The sequence below is a fragment of the Zonotrichia albicollis genome, chromosome 5, assembly GCF_047830755.1.
Source record: "Zonotrichia albicollis isolate bZonAlb1 chromosome 5, bZonAlb1.hap1, whole genome shotgun sequence".
NCBI classification, from domain to species: domain Eukaryota; kingdom Metazoa; phylum Chordata; class Aves; order Passeriformes; family Passerellidae; genus Zonotrichia; species Zonotrichia albicollis.
Window position 1 is genome coordinate 57,338,184 of NC_133823.1, and position 19,524 is coordinate 57,357,707.

The following is a 19,524-nucleotide window of genomic DNA, read 5'->3' on the forward strand; positions in this document are numbered from 1 at the left end:
GAAAAGTACCCTTTTCTTACATTAAGTGCTTACATTAAGTGAGGACTTGGTTTGTTAACTGTTAAATCTTGCTGTATTCCACTGATTTATCCCTTAAATATTTTGAAAACAGAGAAATCTTCTACTGTGACTTCATTTTTTTTGGTCCTGATTTAAAAACATTGAAACTCCAATTTAAAAAAAAAGAATGTTCTTATATTTCTAAGCCATTGCTAAGCTCATTGTGATTTCTGAGGCATCAGATGAATAGGATCTTTAGTCTTGTAGAAGTAACTTATTCTCAGTGTCTAGGTAATCGTGAAGCTGTTTTGACTTATTCGTCTTTTAATGTATCTTCAAAGATGAACTTTATCCCTTTGTCATTTTGTTCTTAAAAAAGCAAAGCAGTGGGACTTCGTCAGAGTTTGTCTTATCCAAAGTTGTTCTTTACTGTATATTTAATCTATTCAGTCTTTTCTCTTTAGACTTCCTGTCAAAAAACCTTTTTTTATTTTTTCATATAAATACCACTGGAAGCCATCTTCTTACTTGTGATGCCAGTGAAATTTTTTTTACCTTTGAATCCCTGTTGAAGCAGTACATCTCTGAGGTCCTGCAGTGTTCATTGCATATGACACTCATCTGTTGAAAAATCTCTTAGCCTCATTTTAGATAGAACATTTGCTGGCCCATCTGATCATTCTTTACCAGTGTCCACTGAACCATATTGCAGATATGCTTTTATTGCACACTGGCGTAGGGACAAGTGAAGGAATATTTGCATGGATATGAGGAACCTGTTTAGTTGTTCTCTAGCTTTGTCAGTTTTACAAACTGTATCCCATCACTCTACAATCATTGCTATATTTCTGTCAGACAATCCAGAAATTATATTATTCCCTCTTTCCCATCCAAAAAAGGTCCTTTATATGATTGTGCAGGGTAAGAGCTGTGTATTTGTTTCACTTCCAAGAGTGGAGATTTGGTGTTATGGATAACTTTGAAAGAAAATAATTTTCCTGCCACTGTCCTATAAAGATGCTCGTAATTACAGATTGCAAATCACCAGCTTTTCAATGGCATGATGGCCCTATCAGGCATTTTGAGTCTGTTGCTCAAAGATAAGTAATTTTGTCTTTTGCTTAAAAGTGAACTGCTGAATAATAGAAATTAGGAAGATGCTGTGTTCCTATTAGAACCAAAATTTTTGCCTATGAAGAAAAGGGCTGTTTTCAGAATATCTGTTGATGGTCTGCTGCTGTATATGTATTTACAGGAAAAGAGTGATGTGTAATTCCCTCTTATCACTATCTGTGGATTCAATTGATAATGAATTGGGTGCTTGAATTTTACCTACATAGTGAATAGTTCCCAGTGAAAATGGCATTTCTCATTGAAGTCTCATCTCAGTCATAAAGCTCAAAAAATCACTTTACCTTATTTTAATTTTATGAATTCTTTAACTGCAGGAATCATCCATTAATATTTTCTCCTTCCAGTTATTTTCCTACATTTGTGGGTGGGGTTTTTCTTTCCTTTTTTTAATGTGGCCTCTAACAGCTTCTCAATATTTTACCTCTTTATCATCCTTGCCCTGCTTCTAGAGATTCCAGGGCCTTGTGGTTTTCTGATACCAGGTAAGGTTATAAGTAGATCTGGAATGGGTGATCTGCTTAAGAACCTTCTGACCTTCCTTTTGTGTACCTCAAGCAGAATTCTTTCCTAAGACACGCATGCATACTGTTTGTTTCCCCTGTGATAAATTTACAGATGATTATTGATGATAAATCATTTGGTACATTGTGTAAGCAGTTTTTTTATTTCAAAAGTCTGGGTTTAAAATCTGAGTTATCTAACTGAAATTATTACTTCCATTGCATGGTACTAAAATTGGTGATTTCATTAGCAGTGTTAATACTGCTTTAGAGGCCATATGCAAGAGAGGAGTCAAAAAATGTCAGAGCTTAGTTTTTCTTGCAACAAGTTTCTTTAGAAGCTGGTTTGAGAGTGTTTGTGTCATGGTTTTTCTTAAAACATCTTAGCTACGTGTATATATCTATGTCAATAAAATACTGTTAGTTTTTCTTGGTTTACAAAAGAATTTTTTTTCTCAGGGCTTACTCAAGAACATAGATGTCTACAATTTGAAAACTTAAACTAGCCAAAAGGTTATAAACCACATTCTTTTTCACATACAAGTCTTTTAACAGATGCAAGCAGGAAGAATAAAGGAAAAGTATAGTAAAAATGAAAATAGGTTCCAAAATACCTTTACTTTTTTTTTTATCTTAAAACTGAAGAATGATAAATCAGACTATTACTTTATGTTGCATACTACATATGCATTCATTTGAAAGAAATAAAGTACAAAATCCAATAATGTTGCTTACTCTCTTGTTGAGACTTAGGTTCTCATTTTCTGTCTCTGTTTTGGAAGTGAAATTTAGAGTGCTAATCCATTTGGGAACAAAAGCTTAGTTACTGAATGTTTTTTAATTTGTGCCAATTAATTAACATTTTATTGTATGAAAAGTTGAAAAGAGGATATAATATTCAGAATAAATAGAAGGAAGGATTGACTCCCAAGGTACAGCACAGTATTACAAATTTTTGTGCCTCTTTCACTTAATTTTTTTAACAGAACCTCTTAATATACTCAATAATCAGCAATAGTCCAGAGTACAATCAGGACTTTCTAGATGTTGATTCTATGATGTGTTTTTCAACTTTTCCACCTCTTCTGTGCTCTGATCTAACAGATACTTTGACCAGGTATAGATTTCTCTTTCAAAATAATGTAATGAAGAAAAAAAAAACAATGGTCCTTACAGATTATGGTTTTGGCAGTAAGCACCTCATCACATATTACTGTTTTCTGCTTGCAAGCTGTGACACAGAAGGATACCAGCAACTACAGATTGAAAAAAAAAAAAAATTTAAAAGGTCACCCACTCTTTGTCTAACACTCCCTACTGGATCCTTACAATCACATGGCTTCCTTCCAGACCAGCTCCTTTACAATTAAAGTGAGATTAATTTGCAAAGAAAATTAAGAAAGTTAAGCAATCTAAGTTTAAAAATAGAATAAATCCCTCTATCTAAGCAAAGCCCTTTTAGCTTTGAAAACTCTGCATTTTGGCTCATTTTGTGTAAAACCTGTTACAGAGCAATCGTGCATTTGCTGCAGTAGTCCCCAGGAGTTTGGGATTTTTTTTTCCATTTAGAAGAAATCACTGTTTGTTCCTTCAAAGGTGCAGTTCATCTATGGATAACTGGAGCTTTTTTTAGTAGGAGAAATCTGAATCAAACTGAAGGCAGTATTGTCATCAGGCCATAGAGCTGGGGAGAGAGAATGTATCTTCATTCTCTTAATTGGCATTTTATACAAAGTCACCCATTTTCTCTTACAGTAATCAAACTTCACAAAAATTATGAAAATTAGTCATTATTCATACACAGGTGTTTTCTAACTTCTAACAAGTAAGCAGTGATTTCTTCAGTTGTTTGACAAAAAAAAAAAAACAAAAAAAAAAACAAAAAAAAAAACAAAAAAAAACAAACAAAAAAAAAACAAACAAAAAAAAAAAAAAACAAAGAAACAAAAAAATCCACCCTGAAAAAGATGGTTCCTGACTTGAAAATTCACCATGAAATGGTTGTAAAACCAGGAACTACAGAGAAAGAAAACCTAAAACATATCTGTATAAGAGAGATAAGATTTGTGTACATCAAAGCTCAAGTCTGGGTTCTGAAACTTAGGGTTTTGTCGATTTCCATTTCTGATTTCTTTCATTATAGTCATTAATAGAAGAAGCTAGACTGCAAGCATGGATTGCACTCTTCACTTGCACATAGGTTTGAGGCACAGCGTACATGTTTTGTGGGCTCAGCTAACACAGTAATGCACAGAGCTGTGGCTGACCCATAAGGAAGAAAGACACAGAATAGAGATATTTATGGGGAGACAATGCAATTTACATTACAGTTTGCAGATGTTCAAGGAATTGACAGTAATTTTACCTTTTCAATTTGTCATCTATGTGATCCTGCACATAGAAAATATGTTAAAGCAGAAATGCATTTAAAGAAGTGTTCTCATTAATGCCATCATGGAACAGATTGAAAATTGTGATAGCCCACTTTCTCACTGGCAATTCCTGCTCCATAACAAAGCAAAAGTTGAAATTGTGTTCTTCATTTTGTTAATACAAAGGAAAGGTAATTATCATGGATCAGAACTCTACAGCTTTCAGAGGATAGGAATATGGGAATCACTTTGGTGTCAGCTCCTTAACAAAAACTAAGAACTGGTACCTAAACCAAAATTCTAATCCCAAATTTATCTGGTTGCATCAAAAGAATGAAGGAAATTTCAGTATTTCATTAATATAGAAACACCATAAAGTCTAAAATATAAATTTTAAAATTTAAAGCAACATCTCAGGTAGACCCTGTCCAATGTAAATTAATAGTTACTTGTTTCTGACTATCCAATTTATATTTTTAAGGGCCTGTGGATGTTAATATTCTTGCAAAGTGTAATCCCTGTTTATCAAATCCATGTAAAAATGATGGAACCTGCAATAATGATCCAGTTGACTTCTACAGATGTACATGCCCATATGGTTTCAAGGTAGGTATTGCATGAAGAGGAAAAAAGCTCACTGAAATTTAAGCTCATCCTTAAAAACCTTTAAGTATTCTTTGTCTCCCTTCCACTGGTGTGTGTATTTTCTTCTTACGCTATAATTGTTGTTCCCTGTGTAGGGTCAAGACTGTGATATTCCCATTCATGCTTGCATTAGTAACCCTTGCCAACACGGTGGAACTTGTCATTTGAAAGAAGGAGAAAAGGATGGTTTCTGGTAGGTTTTTTAATTGTAATAGCAGGATGGAAAACTACTGAGATTTTTATGGTAAACTAATGGTGTTAATCTTTAGGTTTGCTGGTAAGAGCACCACAAAGGCAGATTTTAGCACTTTGGATGTTTTCAGAACATGTTGCCATCCTTGGAAAGCTTCTAGAGCTTTGAATCTGTTAAAAACAGTAATAAATGACTGTGATTTGTTGAGGCATATCAGGTCAAGACAGCATAGTATTGACTCCATTATGTTAATTAATAGCTAGCTAGATCCCTGCTGAAAAAATCTCATAATTCATCTGTTGTTGTGTGTATTACTTCAACAGACAGCATGTAAATGATAAAATGCAAATCCCAGTGAAACAGAAAATTAATGATTCATTTGAAACTCACTATGCCAGCAGATAAACATGCTGTGAGCATTTTTAATCTTGAGTTATTTAATCACACAGTACAATTACTCCAGATGTACTTCATGAATTATGAAATAAAGTTCTTTAGCATTCTTACGTGAGATTATTAGTCATTTAATAATCTACACCTCAAGCTTGTTAGAAATGACACTTCAAAAAGATACAATTCATTATCCTGCAATTCGTTATGACATTATTCTTACTTTTAATCCAAATTCTGCCCAAGGATTAAATGGTCTTCTATTAAAAATTAAGTGTATACATCTTAATACTATGCCTCAAGAATTTAAATTGACATAGTCACGCATCAGAATTTGATCTTTTTCATTTATTTGTTTGAACACTAGGTATTTTGAAAATCAAAGCAATCTCATAGTGAAAGCTTCAGAAATTATAGGTAGTGCAAATTACATAAAAATGTATGTGCAGTCATGTTTGAGTGACTTTTACATTACCTATCTATTTTGATTTATTTGTTTTGCAGAAACATGATTAAAAGCAAAAAAATAAATTACTGCTTTGTAGAATTTATGCAGGCTTTGGCTTTTTATATGAATGCATGTACATTAAACAGAGTTTTATTTTGGTGCATTTAACTGAATGATTGTGGAAAACTACTATTACATACAAATCGCTGATTCCACAATATTTTCCATGTATTAACCCTTAAAAAAACCAAAAGGATAACTTTCCATAAGAAATCTAATCATACAATGTAAATGAAGAATGCTTTTCAAAAGGAATACTCCATGATTTAATTTAGCAGGGTCCTTAAATGAAAGACTGAGATATGGTTTTAGAAGCATTTTTCTGTCATTTAAAATACTTTGTAATTGTTTGATAAAAGGGCTTTTTACATTATATCAACCATGTTCTGTTGTGGAATATTATAATTCTAATGTAATTCTATTAATTACAGAACTCCTTGTCTGGACTCCTCACCTAAAATGTCCATGTGGTTATTTGGTTTTCTGTACTACAGGTGTACTTGTGCAGATGGATTTGAAGGTGAAAACTGTGAAGTAAATGTTGATGACTGTGAAGACAATGACTGTGAAAACAATTCTACTTGTGTGGATGGAATTAATAATTATACTTGCCTTTGTCCACCTGAATATACAGGTAGGACTATAAGAGAAAGCATGGGTAATCCAAGAATTCCTAGCAGAAGAGTAATATTTTCCACTTTGCAGGTAGCTGCTCTACAACTGACTTAATACCAGGTGTCCCTCCATTTTTTCTCCTGTATGATTTGTAGTCTAAATTAGATTTAATGTCCACTCATTGATTCCTTTTCTAGTTTTGAAATTGTAGCACTTTTATATTTCAAAGGTCATTCAAAATGTGCCTCTCCTTACTGTTTGCCTAGACACCCCAGTGGAGGACCTCTGTAGCTGTAGAAATCTGAAAAATATTCTGCTTTTCTCGTTCATCCTCATTTTACTATAAAGAATTTGTCTGTGCCATTGGGGAACTGTGTTTGGCACCCCTGGATGCTGTCCTGTACTCCACCAGAAATATTAATACCGAGTGCGATGCTTGCTGCACAAAATAAAAAGACAAGTGTCTATTGTTGCTGTCAGTTGGCAGGCAAACTAAAGAACATCTTTTCTTTGTGATAGAGGATCTCTTGCTTGCTGTCACAGTCTCTGTGGAAATGGAGGATAGTTGGAACAGCAGCACGGAGGAAGTAGGATCTATTGTTTGCATTGATAATTTTTATAGGACTTCTAATGAGACAAACCTATTTTCTATTAGATAGTTGACCACTAGAAGAGCATAGAGTTTAAATTCAATATGATTTGAAATGCATAAAAAAGAAATGTAACATCCACCATAGTTTGGGAATTAATTCTACTCTGTCATCCCATATTTTTACTTTAATCGATCAAAGTTGAGCTCTGGGAAGCTGTAAGGAGAGGTAAATGCATTAATTAATTTCATTTATTGAAAACCCAGCTAACTCCTTTCTCATCCAAAATGTTTCCATCACTAGTTCTACAGACTGCTGGATTGCTTCCCTGTTTTCAGGTATTCAAATTTAAAGTCAGTATTTAAATATTGGGAATGCACAATGAGTGAAGATGGTAAAACAGAAGTATAAGAAATACAACTTCATACTCTAATAGAGGTATTCATCCAGTACTTATTCTGGGTAAATTTTTGGTAGAAATGCCCCTATGCAGGATAAGCTACAATATCTAAAGCAATACAAAAGCCAAAAATCTGTTTAACAATACATGGATGATCCATATGTGGAAGGAGAGACATAATCTCATAAGAGAAAATACTGTTTTGCCAAGTACTAATACGTTAATACCTAAGTGCAATTGACAGTTCAAGCCTTGGAAAGGGGCAGCAGGTAACAGGCGCAGTAAGCAGAATCAGCAGTTCTGCTGCAGTTAAATATTTCAGGTACAGGTGAGTCAAGTTCAGCTCCCTTGAGAGAAGTTGTGATCTCCTTTAAGAATGGGGTCAGGTATTCTCTTGTGTAGGCTGGAAGAGGACAGAGCAAAGTCACATCAATCCAGTATTGCTCTTCAGTGGCTTCATGCTAAGAGGTTTCATATACCTATTACATAGGAAATAGTTCACTTGCAAGTGCATTCCTCCTCTGCAGCTTTGCAGGTGTTTTTATCTGTGTTGCTCATTTCTACATTTTCGCCTTACTTTGGGTGCCTTTCCCTGTTAGAGTCTGGTAGTTGGATCCACAGGGTGCTGTGGGAAGGACTGCTTTTATTAACTATCCATAAGGTGGATACAAAGGATTGTCTATATGTCCCAGCCTAAAACTTTGATTAAGTGTTCCTGTTGCATTTTTGGACTATTGTAAGTGAAATGTAAATTTTTAATTTACAGTTGAAATAAAAATTAATGCATTTCTTTATATACCTCTATAGACAGAGAAAAAAGGAGAGAATAAACATTGATAAAATTTTAGATGTTTGTATTGCAGTTGTACTTCTTTAGTCATAATACAAGACAATGCATTTTTAACATTTGTTTCATATCTGTGCATAATTTTACCATAATCATAAAATGAGTTTTATAGATACAATGCCCACTCATAATATCTCCTGAAGTCAGTAAGACATGAGAGTAGGTGAGAGCCTTCTCACCAGCTCTAAAAGAAATCAAAACAATCTATTTCTAATCAGTAAGTTTAAGCCTCCAGTTAAAAAATGTTGAGAATTTATAATAGCTCATCAGACTTTTTAAAAAAAGATGCTTTTCTTTTAAATGCATCACTAGAGCCTCAACTCATTTTGTACTAATCATAGCAAAAATTTAGGTTTTCCATTACACAGAGGAAAGTACAGAATTCTACAATATACTGTCCATTATACAAAGCATCTAAGAATAGGACACAATGCATGAGACCTTAAGTGCTTTTTTTAAATTAATTACAAGGTGAAAATGTGAAACATTGAGCTAGCCAAGGAGTCCTCACATCTGTCATCCATGGTCTTACATAATAAATAACCTTCAGTATTAAGAATTAGATTGAAAGAAGTCTGGGCACATCAGGATCTCAAAAGGGTAATGTTCTTAGTATAAAGTAACTGTCAGTTGCCTGGAGTGTGCATGAGGTATCAAATAATTTGTAGAACTTTTCTTTTTCTCAGGCCTTTAACCTGAGCTGAAGGATATATAACAGAATCCCTGTTGAGTGTGTAACAGTAATTTTCATGGGGAACTTTGTAAACATTTGGATTGTGATATTTATTCTAACAGGTTAAAATAAGATATGCATATTTCTAATGTTTGCTTGTTATGAAAGGATTTTTCACTAAATGAATTCGTGTATTAGCTGGTCAAATGTAGCTTTACAATCAGGAAAACAGGCTATATATTCATATTCAGTATATATAAAGATTTTTAAATTCAGGGGTATTGATCTCTAGTTCAGAAAGTCCCTGTGCCTCTAAGTGGCACAGCGTATATGCTAGGAAAATATTACTGTAGGCTTGTCCTGTCCTCTTTTAATTAGGTTGACAATGCCCTCAGTTGTCCTTGTTCAACATGTCACAGCATGCATGTGCTCAACCTGGAATCGCACCAGCCCAGAATATTTTCTTTGGTGAATGATTACCTGCAAATATGCTTTACATTTCAGCAGCACAGTATAAGGAAGAAATCAGCTGAATGTGCTGGTATGAAATGTAAATCGTTCTTCTATAAAGCCTTATTTTTATGCGGAGGGTTTGTTAGAATCCAAAATGAACTGTAAAGAATGTTGCAGTGTAAAACCTAACAGCCTCTTTTTGACTTTCCTAACAATCCCGTGAAAATCAACACTTCTCAACTATATTGTGTTGTCTTAAAAACAGGCAATTAGAAAGCTTATTTTGTTGTTGCATAAGAATCAGGAATCTGTTTTGCTCTGCCTCAGTTAAGTTTTACAGCACCCACCACAGTTACAGGTGGAAAGACAAAGAATGGTATTTGCACTATAATATGAGCTTTCTTAAGATCACAGACTGTAACTATGGCACAACAGTAAGCAAATGGAATCAACAGATATTCAGGGTTTCTGATGGAACCTGGAGAAATAAAACATTTAAAATACTTCACTATGTCCTGCACTCTTTAATCTTGCTATTCTCTTAACATTACCATCTCCTTTATTTTAACCCCAGTCTAGTAAACTTCAGGTCATTGTATGTGCATTCTATAGATTACAGATAATCATTTCTCTTGCTCATTGTCGTCAGTCATTAGATCACAGAACTAACTGATCCAGAAGTAAAACCTCTCTTACACCACTGGTGGCATGCACTTCTTACCTTTCTGTTTGTTTTGTTCTGCTGGAGGTGAGACTTTGAAGCTTGCTTTGTTTGCTATATCAACCTCTCTGCTGCTATAGTTGTGCATTAGCTTAATGTGCTATGCTGTTGTATTACAATGTAAAAAGTCTCTTGTCTCTTCTGTCTTTGTCACTGCAAGCTGCTAATCTGAATGAAGTGGAAAAAGGTCAGTTGTCTTTTAAACCTATTTTCACTTACCTTGGTTTCTCACTTTCCTTTTCTTAAAGGTGCATGGATTTCAGTTATTACAAATGACCAAATTGTATATAGAAAGAACTTAGAAAGCTCACTGCAAATGCTGAAATTAGGCACTTGGCTGTTGCTGTGAATACATGTCAAAAGAATGTTGTCAAAGATGCAGATCACTGTGCAGGAGTGCTTTAATACTGCATTCAATGTCTTTTTTTCAGATGTATTTAAAACTTGTGCAGACATTGATATAGGAAAAAAACTTACATTATTGTGTTCTGAAATCCTTATTCTTCTCACCTTAAAGCTATCCCTTGGTTCCATGCTAATGTATTCTCTGTCTTACAGCACTGTTCTGTTTTAATATTTTCAATAGATTGTGTTACTAGAAAATATTCTGGAGTATCAAATGGCAATCATCTTGCTCCTCATTTCTGTGGCTTCTTATTTGCTGTAAATATCTAAAGAAACTGAAATGACTATATTAATCTGGGCTATGGTAGAAAAAAGGTAATATTGAAGAGATTTATAACTCTAACTTTGGATGTTTGATTTTTAATTTTATTTAAGTTTCTGCTTAGCACCTATCACACACTAACAGAAATAAACCATCTTCTCTGCAATCTGATCAGATATACAATCTGAGACCTACCATAATCAACGGCAGCATATTTATAAAGTTGCATGTTTAGTTTAAAAGCAAATGAATAATATTTTGGTATACTTGCCATTAATTTGATAAATATCTTTTCAGTTTCTGATGCAATATAATATGTTATTTATTGTAATAAAGATATGTTCATTATCCATGAAATTACATGTTGAGCAAGACTGCAGTTATATAATCTAAGCTGCCTAATAACATCTGTGTTGATTAATTTAGATATCTGATTAATAATTCCTGTAACTTAAACTCATAGTGTAAATTTTCTCTGTAACTGGGGCAGAGTATGAGACATTTTCAGAAAATTATTCCAGCCACAGGTTTTCCATTCTTAAACTGTCCTCCATTTAGACATGTTGCTGTATTTGCATTTTATTACTACTCATCTGGACAGCAAAAATAGCCTGCTGTTTTTCTTCTTTATTATCAAGTGTGAACTGTAATATATTAAAATTACTGATAATAGAAAGAACAAGCTCCTCACAAACAAATTATCAAACATCCAGGGGATGTGAACTAAGTTTGCCTTCAAGACTAAGCAGATGTGTATGTGATACATGTTTATATTAGCTTACCAGCTGAACATGGAAGTTATTGATAATAGTCTGAAAGGTGGCTGGAGAATCAATCAGTTTTATCATGCAAGACATCTTTTGAATTGTGACAGTATTAGGGGGAAAAAAGGGATCATTTAAGCAAATTTTCTCAGTTTATGCAAGCCTTAGACACAACCTTCTTGCCACTGCAATAAAGAGTTGCATTAGTACTTTGAATTCACTTGGTAATCAGATAAGTACCTTCCTGAAATTTAAGCATGCAAGTAATCAAATGCAAATCATGTAATATCAAACTTGATAAAAATTTCAATAATTCCATCAAATTAAATCATAATTCTCACCCTTGTAAGAACTGCATGTATTACGGATTCTTAGAAAAAAGAGATGCATTTGTTATTCTTGCTTTTTACCACTCATAAAATTTTCTATTTCATCTAGCTTAATAAACTTAAAATTACCATTCTATATTAAAAGCTGAAGTATTGAAATAATTTTACTGAATTTGCATAAAGGGGAAATTTACATGATATTTCTGGCAAGCTGAGCTACCTGCTTCTGGTTTAATCACTGCCTTGACTCATTCTAGTCTATGATCCACCCTTCTGGTAACATTAATTGTCTTAAAGCTTATCTGCCTAAAAGTTACTGGTTTTTTGCTGTTAACAGTGAACATAAAACAAATGTAAATATTTAACTAAATTAAACTAAGCCTTTTCTTATACTAAGATCCACAAGCATGGGAGACAGCTAAAATTACTTATGCAGTGCTGAAAGATGGGAACAGTCCAGCAATTTGACTCTAAAATTAAATTCAAAAAAATGTCAGATTTATGGTTATAAACTGCATTCTACTGTCACTGGGAACTTTTGTTAATTCTAAGAAATTTTGTCCCTTAATAGTCAATATTTTTATTTGTATTTTCTGAATAATGAGCTTAAGGTCTGAAATAATTCATGTTGTATACTCCACGTCAATCTGAAGACAATAAAAATGCAGCAGTTTTCTATATATAGTTTCTTAAATGGCACAGTCATTTTCCAAGCGCTGCTGCAGTCTATTGGCTGTTTGAGTCACAGTGTTAAACAGAGACCTCCAGTCACAGAGTCAGACAGTGATACCTACTTGATAAAACATAAACACTGCAGATGTTGACTCACAGTATAGCTTAACTAAGCTCAGAAGATGAAATGGATATATAAGCACACACTTAAATTCCTTCTGTTCTATTCTGTGTTAGGTATTGGCAGTTTTGACTTTGGAAGAGGGAATAACCTAGGAAAAACCTGTGTTTTGATAATTAAAAATGACTACTGTCACTTCTGGATTCTCTGTCTAGTTTTTTTGGGGAGGGGGGTTTTGGTTGTCTTTTTTTTTAATATCAAACACAGCTTTGCTAATAAGGGTCATTTTAAACTTGTTTCTTTATAAACTTGCCTGTAATTAGCAATGTGCTAATTAAGAAGCCCATGTCCATTTTTGTTAGAGCTGTCCTCTTCATTCAGAAATGTAGTGGCTGACATTCCTTTATCTTAAATTTATTGACCAATTATTCAAAAAGACAAAGATGTAAATCCTTTTTCACTTCATTGCCTTTTTACTCATTACTTGTTCTAGTACATATCTATAAAATGGAAAATCCAGAGTTAAGGGTCTAGCAGCCTTGAGAAAAGAAGACTTGGGGAGACTTTATCACCCTGTTCCAGTATTTAAAAGGGTGGCTGCAAGGAAAATGGAGACTCCCTTTTTCACAAGGAATCACATGGAAAAGAGGAGGAGTAATGGGTACAAGGCACTCCTGGGGAGATACCAGTTAGAATTAAAAAAGAGGGAAATTTTTACTGTCAGGACATGGTGCCATTGGAATAATCTTTCCGGGATAGTGATGGATTTCCCAATAGACCCTTTCGGGATTCAGCTAGAAAGGGTGCTGGAACATTTTGTCTCTTCTGCTTTTTCCAGGAGATGATCCTTGAGGGATAAACCTGGTATTCTATGATGAAGTTTTTAGTGATTTATTATCAAGTCATAAGAGTGAATTAACACACAGAGGAAACACAAACTGACCTGTGAATCTAGCAAACATACAGCTTTGGTTACCTATATAAAGTATCATCAGTATATATCAGTATTTCATAGTATTGTCTGACTGTTTGAGTCTATATCATGCTCTATGAAAAATCTCAGTAAATATCTGTCTTGAACTTGGAGGGTCGTGTTCATTCATAATTCCACTGGTTTCAATACTACTCTATACCAGAGCTCAGACTTCCTTAGATTAATTAAGCCAGATGTCTTGTGAAAAGGGTTATTGCTGGTTCTAATTAAACTTTGGAAGCTTTTCACAGGTTTTTTGACACTTTATCCACTACTTACTTTTAAACAAACTAGTCTGTTCCTTATTCTCCTACATACAGAAATGTTCCCATCTTTTAAAAATATAATTACTTAGCCAAGCTCTTACAGAAGCCTCAGTTACAATATTACTAGATGAATAAACTAATGTCCTCACAGATTGGTGTCAATTTCTTGAATTGAGACTTTTTTCCTCAGTCTTTTCTGATTATTTTGAAGTATGCTCTTTAAACCTTGTATTATGTTTCTCAAATCAAGAAACTCTATAAGATTTCCTTCCAGTAAAGCCAAGGAACCTAACTTGGTAAAACTGTGGTTTTTTGTCCGATGAATGTTTCACTTTAATCACTATCTTTTCATTTCAACAAAATTAACTACTTCTCATTTAAATTCTACTAAAACTACTACTTGTCTCGTCTAAATTCGGAATAACACAATGGTTGTTCAGTATGCTGAAGGAGGGGTTTCTTTATCATGAAACTATATTCTTCAGTGGTTTATATTCCATATCCCATAATTTACATACATTTTTATTAACTTTTTCAGAAACAGTTTTATTTTGGCCATGAGAATTCTCCATTCAGAAAAAGATCTATTAGCATTTATTAATATTAGCAGTTATTAACTATTAGCTGTGGAAGACCTTGAATTTGGGTTACCTTGTCTTGTTATTCTGGTATTTAAATCTTCATTCAGAAATTAAGTATCTGATGTACATATTTGATTACATCTTGATATTTTCTCTACTGATCCTGTGTACAAGTCTGCTATTCATGCTACTTTTTTTTTTAATACCTAAAGGTTGTACTGTAAGTAAAGCTGACTTTTATGGTCATAGTAGTTTTTACATGAGTCTTCTGCTACATGGCCACCATCCTATTTTCTATTTGCTACTGACTATTTAACTAAAACTCCAAGGATATGATTCACTGTGCATGCAGTTTGCAAACGCAAGGGACAAATTTCCTTGCTTTTCTGCTGTCCCAGCACAAAAAGCTGTGCTTCTGTGTGCTCTTCTACACAGTACTCAGATCAAACTCTGACCATAGTCTCAAAATTGCCTGGTGATGTTTGATGATGTTTGCAAACCATTTGGCTGCAGTGTGCCTGGTAGTGTAACAGTGATTTTATAATTTGAAGTGGACATTTTTCAAAAAGGTAAACCTGTTTACAACTTAAATGCCCAATCATTATGTAGGATTCACAGCCAAGAGTAGGAAATAAGGAGATTTCAGGTGCCCCTGAGCACTCCTCATGAGGTGATTCTGCTTTCAGTATCATTCTGAAGATATAAGGGCCAGCAACCTATGAATACTAAAATGCAGTGTACTCCAAGAAATCCTGTATTTTATATTAATCCTGTATTTTACCTGGGAAAAGATTTACAAAAACGTACTGGCTTAGTTATTATTGAGTAAAACTATTTGCCACTCAAATTATTTCAGAAATCTGTGCCAATGATAATCTAAGCCAGATCAATGTCCGGTAGCAAAATCAGTTCAATAAATTTGACAGGAATGGTAAGAATGCTTGTTCCTATTATGCCACTCCTAAATTGCATTTTTTAGGTAGTTTGGTCTTCTTTTACATTCATTGCTGTGAATGTATAAGAGACAGCAAACTCCAGCCCTGCTTGGGAGATAAGCTCAATATGTCACTTTCAGAAACTCTCTTATATGCTGTCAGATTTAATAATCTTGGGAATATTTAGAGGTGCTTTTATACAAGTTAGTACTGTACAACCACATTTTTTGTTACTTGTAGTTGGAGTGTCATGTATTTTTCAGTTCTGCATATAATTTAATATACAATATATGCCGTAATAAGATATTTTTATTGGTGTGTATCTAAACTATGGGAATGTGAACAAACTAGGTTAAAACAACAGAAATTTTTGCTTATTCTACTCCCATGATCCTTAAAATCTGAACTCACTGTTCCCATACTTACATCTCACTCTTAATCACTGCTGCTCTTTGAACAGATTTCAGCTATTACAAGTTCTGCAAGTTGACTAAATGCTATGTGAAGAACAGCATTGAAGACATATATATATAGGAGTTTGTTTGAACAAAACCCTTTGAAAAGAGAAAGGGATCTGGGTTTTGTTTAATATATCGTGGGATGAAAACAATCCCTGGTATTTCAGGATTCTTTGTGCACTGACCTAGTCATAACAATTGCACATTTCCAGACTAATAATTCTATTGAGAGCTTGAAGAGGCTTTGAGGGTAGAATTATAACCCTTTGTATTTGTCATCTTCAGTGGCCTGCATTTGATCTCCATTCAATTTCCTACATGTATTGACTAAGTCATGTTGTTACTGACAGTTTTCCTGAGGCTATTAAGTGACCTGTTCATGAGGCCTATTTTCTTATGTTATCTTAAACCTTTCCAAACCTTTGGTTTGTAGAGAAAACACACTACTTGCAAATAGAGAATGTGGTATTTATTTATTCATTTATTTATTTACTTTTTTTTTTAATTTAATCTTTGTATAGACCCAGTCTGAGTCTTTTGAGTGGCTGCAAAATATTTGTCTAGCTGTTTTTTTGCTTGTCCTCTCATTTTTTGAAGATGTAGAGGTCTCATGTCTTATTGCACTTGGTATATGTTTTTCAGTTGTGTTCTCAACTGGCGTAACTGTCTTTGCTCCTGCTTCAGTTTTGCCTTTTTCTCTATCCTTAGTTTAATATAGACTGTTTCTCAGCTCCTTTTTGGTTTATTTGTCCACTGCACTGCATGCCACTGCCATGCTCAGCTCAGTAAAACTGAGGGATACCAAATGTCACCTCTTTGAAGGCAAGTGCAGTTTGAGCAGTGAAAGTGTCTGATCATTCCCTCATTTCTTCTGCTCTTCTGTTTGTCATTGTCACTGTAATGTACAGTTCTACTTCTTTGCATAATAAAATGTTTTATTACTGAAAGGGAATAAAGGACAGGGACAACCCTACTGCTTCCATGGTTTCAGAGTCTGATGGCCTTGTCAGTCCCTGTATTCAGCAGGCACAGGGTTTATACCTGTATATTACACATATATTCTTCATATGGATGCTGGAATAAGTATACCTACCTTAAAAAACAGTGATTACAAGCTTAGCCAGTGCACAATCCATGGCATCATCTGATAAATTAGTCAGGGAACAAGATATTGTTGATCTGTGTACAAACCTGTGTCTCCTTTAATAAAGTAGCAAATAAAAAAAAAATAACCATAGTAAAAAACTTTTTTGATTATAAGCCCATTTTGGAAACTAGAGCCACTGCCTCTATTAGCAGGGAAGGATAGACATTTTACATAGATTTTTTTTTCTTTTCTTTTCACAGAGCAGATTATAGATAATTATGGTACATTAACAAATGCAAAAAATGGAGAGTCATATTTAAGGAAAAGTAGAAAACAAGTTTTCATTTTTGGATAATTGGAATTGTATTGACATGCAGTGATATTAACAGGTTTTTTTCAGGTAATAGACTACTTATAGTGATAGTGCAAATCTGGATATATCTGTGTGTTATGTGATTAGAAATAAGTAAAAGAAAACCATATTGATGACTTGTTCTAGTGACTTCAGTCACTAGTGTTGCTATATAGCAGAGCTAAATAAATATTGTAAAAGAAAAAAGAATGACAAAATTACCATTTATATCCATATATAGATGACTGAACTTGATACTGTTTATAAATTATTTACCAGGTATATTATTATTTTTTTGTTATTTCTGTATAACCATTTATTTATGTATTAATATTTATTCTAAAGATATCTATTGCTATGTAAAGAAGTATGCATATTTTAGTGTTAGGAAAGGAATTGCTTTTAAAATTCTGTTCAGTGCTATTTTCAGGTCACTGTGATATTTTCACTGAATTGACAACATACATTGTATTTCAGGTGAACTCTGTGAGGAGAAATTAGATTTCTGTGCCCAAAACCTGAATCCTTGCCAGCATGATTCAAAGTGTATCTTAACACCCAAAGGATACAAGTGAGTCTGAAATGTTAATAGAGTCTGACTGAAGTTTGTATTTTTGTATCCTGCTTAGCTTCCTTTCTTTCTGTTTAAGTGGAAGCCAATTCTACTCTCAAAGTACTAATTTTGATTATTATTAAACCTTATGGCAGAACAGGCCATTATTTTCATGTAAAGCTGCATTATTATCTTAAGTATGTTTTACTGAATTTCACTGATCTTTAAAAGGTCTAATCCCTACCAGATTTTAAATAGAAACACAGGCAGCCTTTATGATGGTCTATACAAAAACCCTTATAGGAGTTTGAGCAGTAGGAAAATAATTGCATTTAATTGAAGTGGAATAATTATATTGCTTTTAGAGAAGTAATTGTGAAAGAGATTATTAGGAAGGCACACTGAAATGTACAAAGTAAAAAAGTCCCTCCCCAGGAAAGCTAATCTTTAATTACACTATATCCTTATCATGATTAATTAGTATGTAACAATTTAAAGTTGTTTTAATAGACTTTAGGTTAATAAATACAGGAAACCTGCAGATTTAAATTGTTCTCACAAGTGCCTGTTTTATGCACAGCATGCTTTTGTGCTAAAATCAGATTGTCATTCCCAATACTTATGGATGACATTTTATTAAAAATATGGCATAAAAATATTAAATATTCAGTTGCATGTGAAATTAAGTTGATAGTTTCAAACTGGAAAACAGAAAAATTGTTTGGTTTCTGTTGTAGTGCATTATGTTTGTTTTTTTCTGTCACTTCAATAAACCTAGTTTAGTGTCGTATACTTTACTCTCCAGTTCATTATTCTTTCCTGTTACTTTTAAATCAGAAAATAGCACATGCAGTATACTTCAAGATGTATCTCAGTCAGACTTTTGATATGTTGCTTTATATTCTTTTTCCCTTATCTTGTTTATACCTGTTGTTGAATACAAAATGAAACATATTTGATTGAAGTGCTAAATTTAAACTTACATGGCTATTTGAAATCACTTTTGCCAGCTTAGAGAAAATTTTAGATAGTAAAAGAAATGACACTGAGGAGGGAATCACAAGATCTAATGAATACAATTAATTACATCTTAATTTAAAAAATATCATATGGATGCATGAATTTGTAATATTTTCCATTAATTTTTGACAGAGTTCTGAGAATTCTCTCAATCCTATATGTGAGAATTCCCTGAAGGAATGCCACTAGCATTAGCAATGAGTTTCACATGGAAAAAAATACCCAAACAAACAAAAAACCAAAAATCATTACATACTCTCTTGAGGATGGGCTGTTTCTAGACCAGTGGGGCTTCAGGGAGGACAGATGATGGGTTTTGAGACTTCTCTTAGTTCAACAACCATGGAACAATTTTAAGTAAATCAGACTGGTGGAACATTAGGAGCGAAAGAATCATGCATAACCCTTTAAACTGCATAAAGGGACCATTGGTCTGTTCATAGCTGTTCAGTTGACTAATTAAAAAAACCATCAGTGGCGGCTTCGGATTATTTGCCTTGGTTTAAAGCATATTGATTAGGTTTAGTGTTTGCAGCCATGAATAACATCCTGTAACATTCTGTGTTGCTCATAAATTCTAAAACCTGCCTAAATTATTCATGAGGGCTCTCTAGATTTGCACACAATTCTTCAATATAATGACAGGTGTGTAAACATTTTAACTAGCAAACCTGTATTCATTACATATGTAGATTCCCCATCTAA

At 33.6% G+C, this 19,524-nt stretch overlaps 1 protein-coding gene across 17 annotated transcripts in view; it reads left to right on the top strand.

Annotated features, from left to right (window-relative positions):
• SLIT2 (slit guidance ligand 2) overlaps positions 1-19,524 on the top strand; it is a 256,993-nt gene that overhangs the window by 219,077 nt on the left and 18,392 nt on the right. For 12 of the 17 annotated variants that reach the window (XM_026792129.2, XM_026792130.2, XM_026792131.2 and 9 more), the window contains 5 exons: positions 4,488-4,612; positions 4,747-4,844; positions 6,237-6,376; positions 10,202-10,228; positions 17,724-17,817. In XM_026792129.2, coding sequence (XP_026647930.2) covers positions 4,488-4,612; positions 4,747-4,844; positions 6,237-6,376; positions 10,202-10,228; positions 17,724-17,817 — 484 coding nt within the window. The remainder of the gene's footprint in view (positions 1-4,487; positions 4,613-4,746; positions 4,845-6,236; positions 6,377-10,201; positions 10,229-17,723; positions 17,818-19,524) is intronic. The other 5 variants (XM_026792125.2, XM_014265591.3, XM_014265593.3 and 2 more) reach the window with 1 other exon arrangement.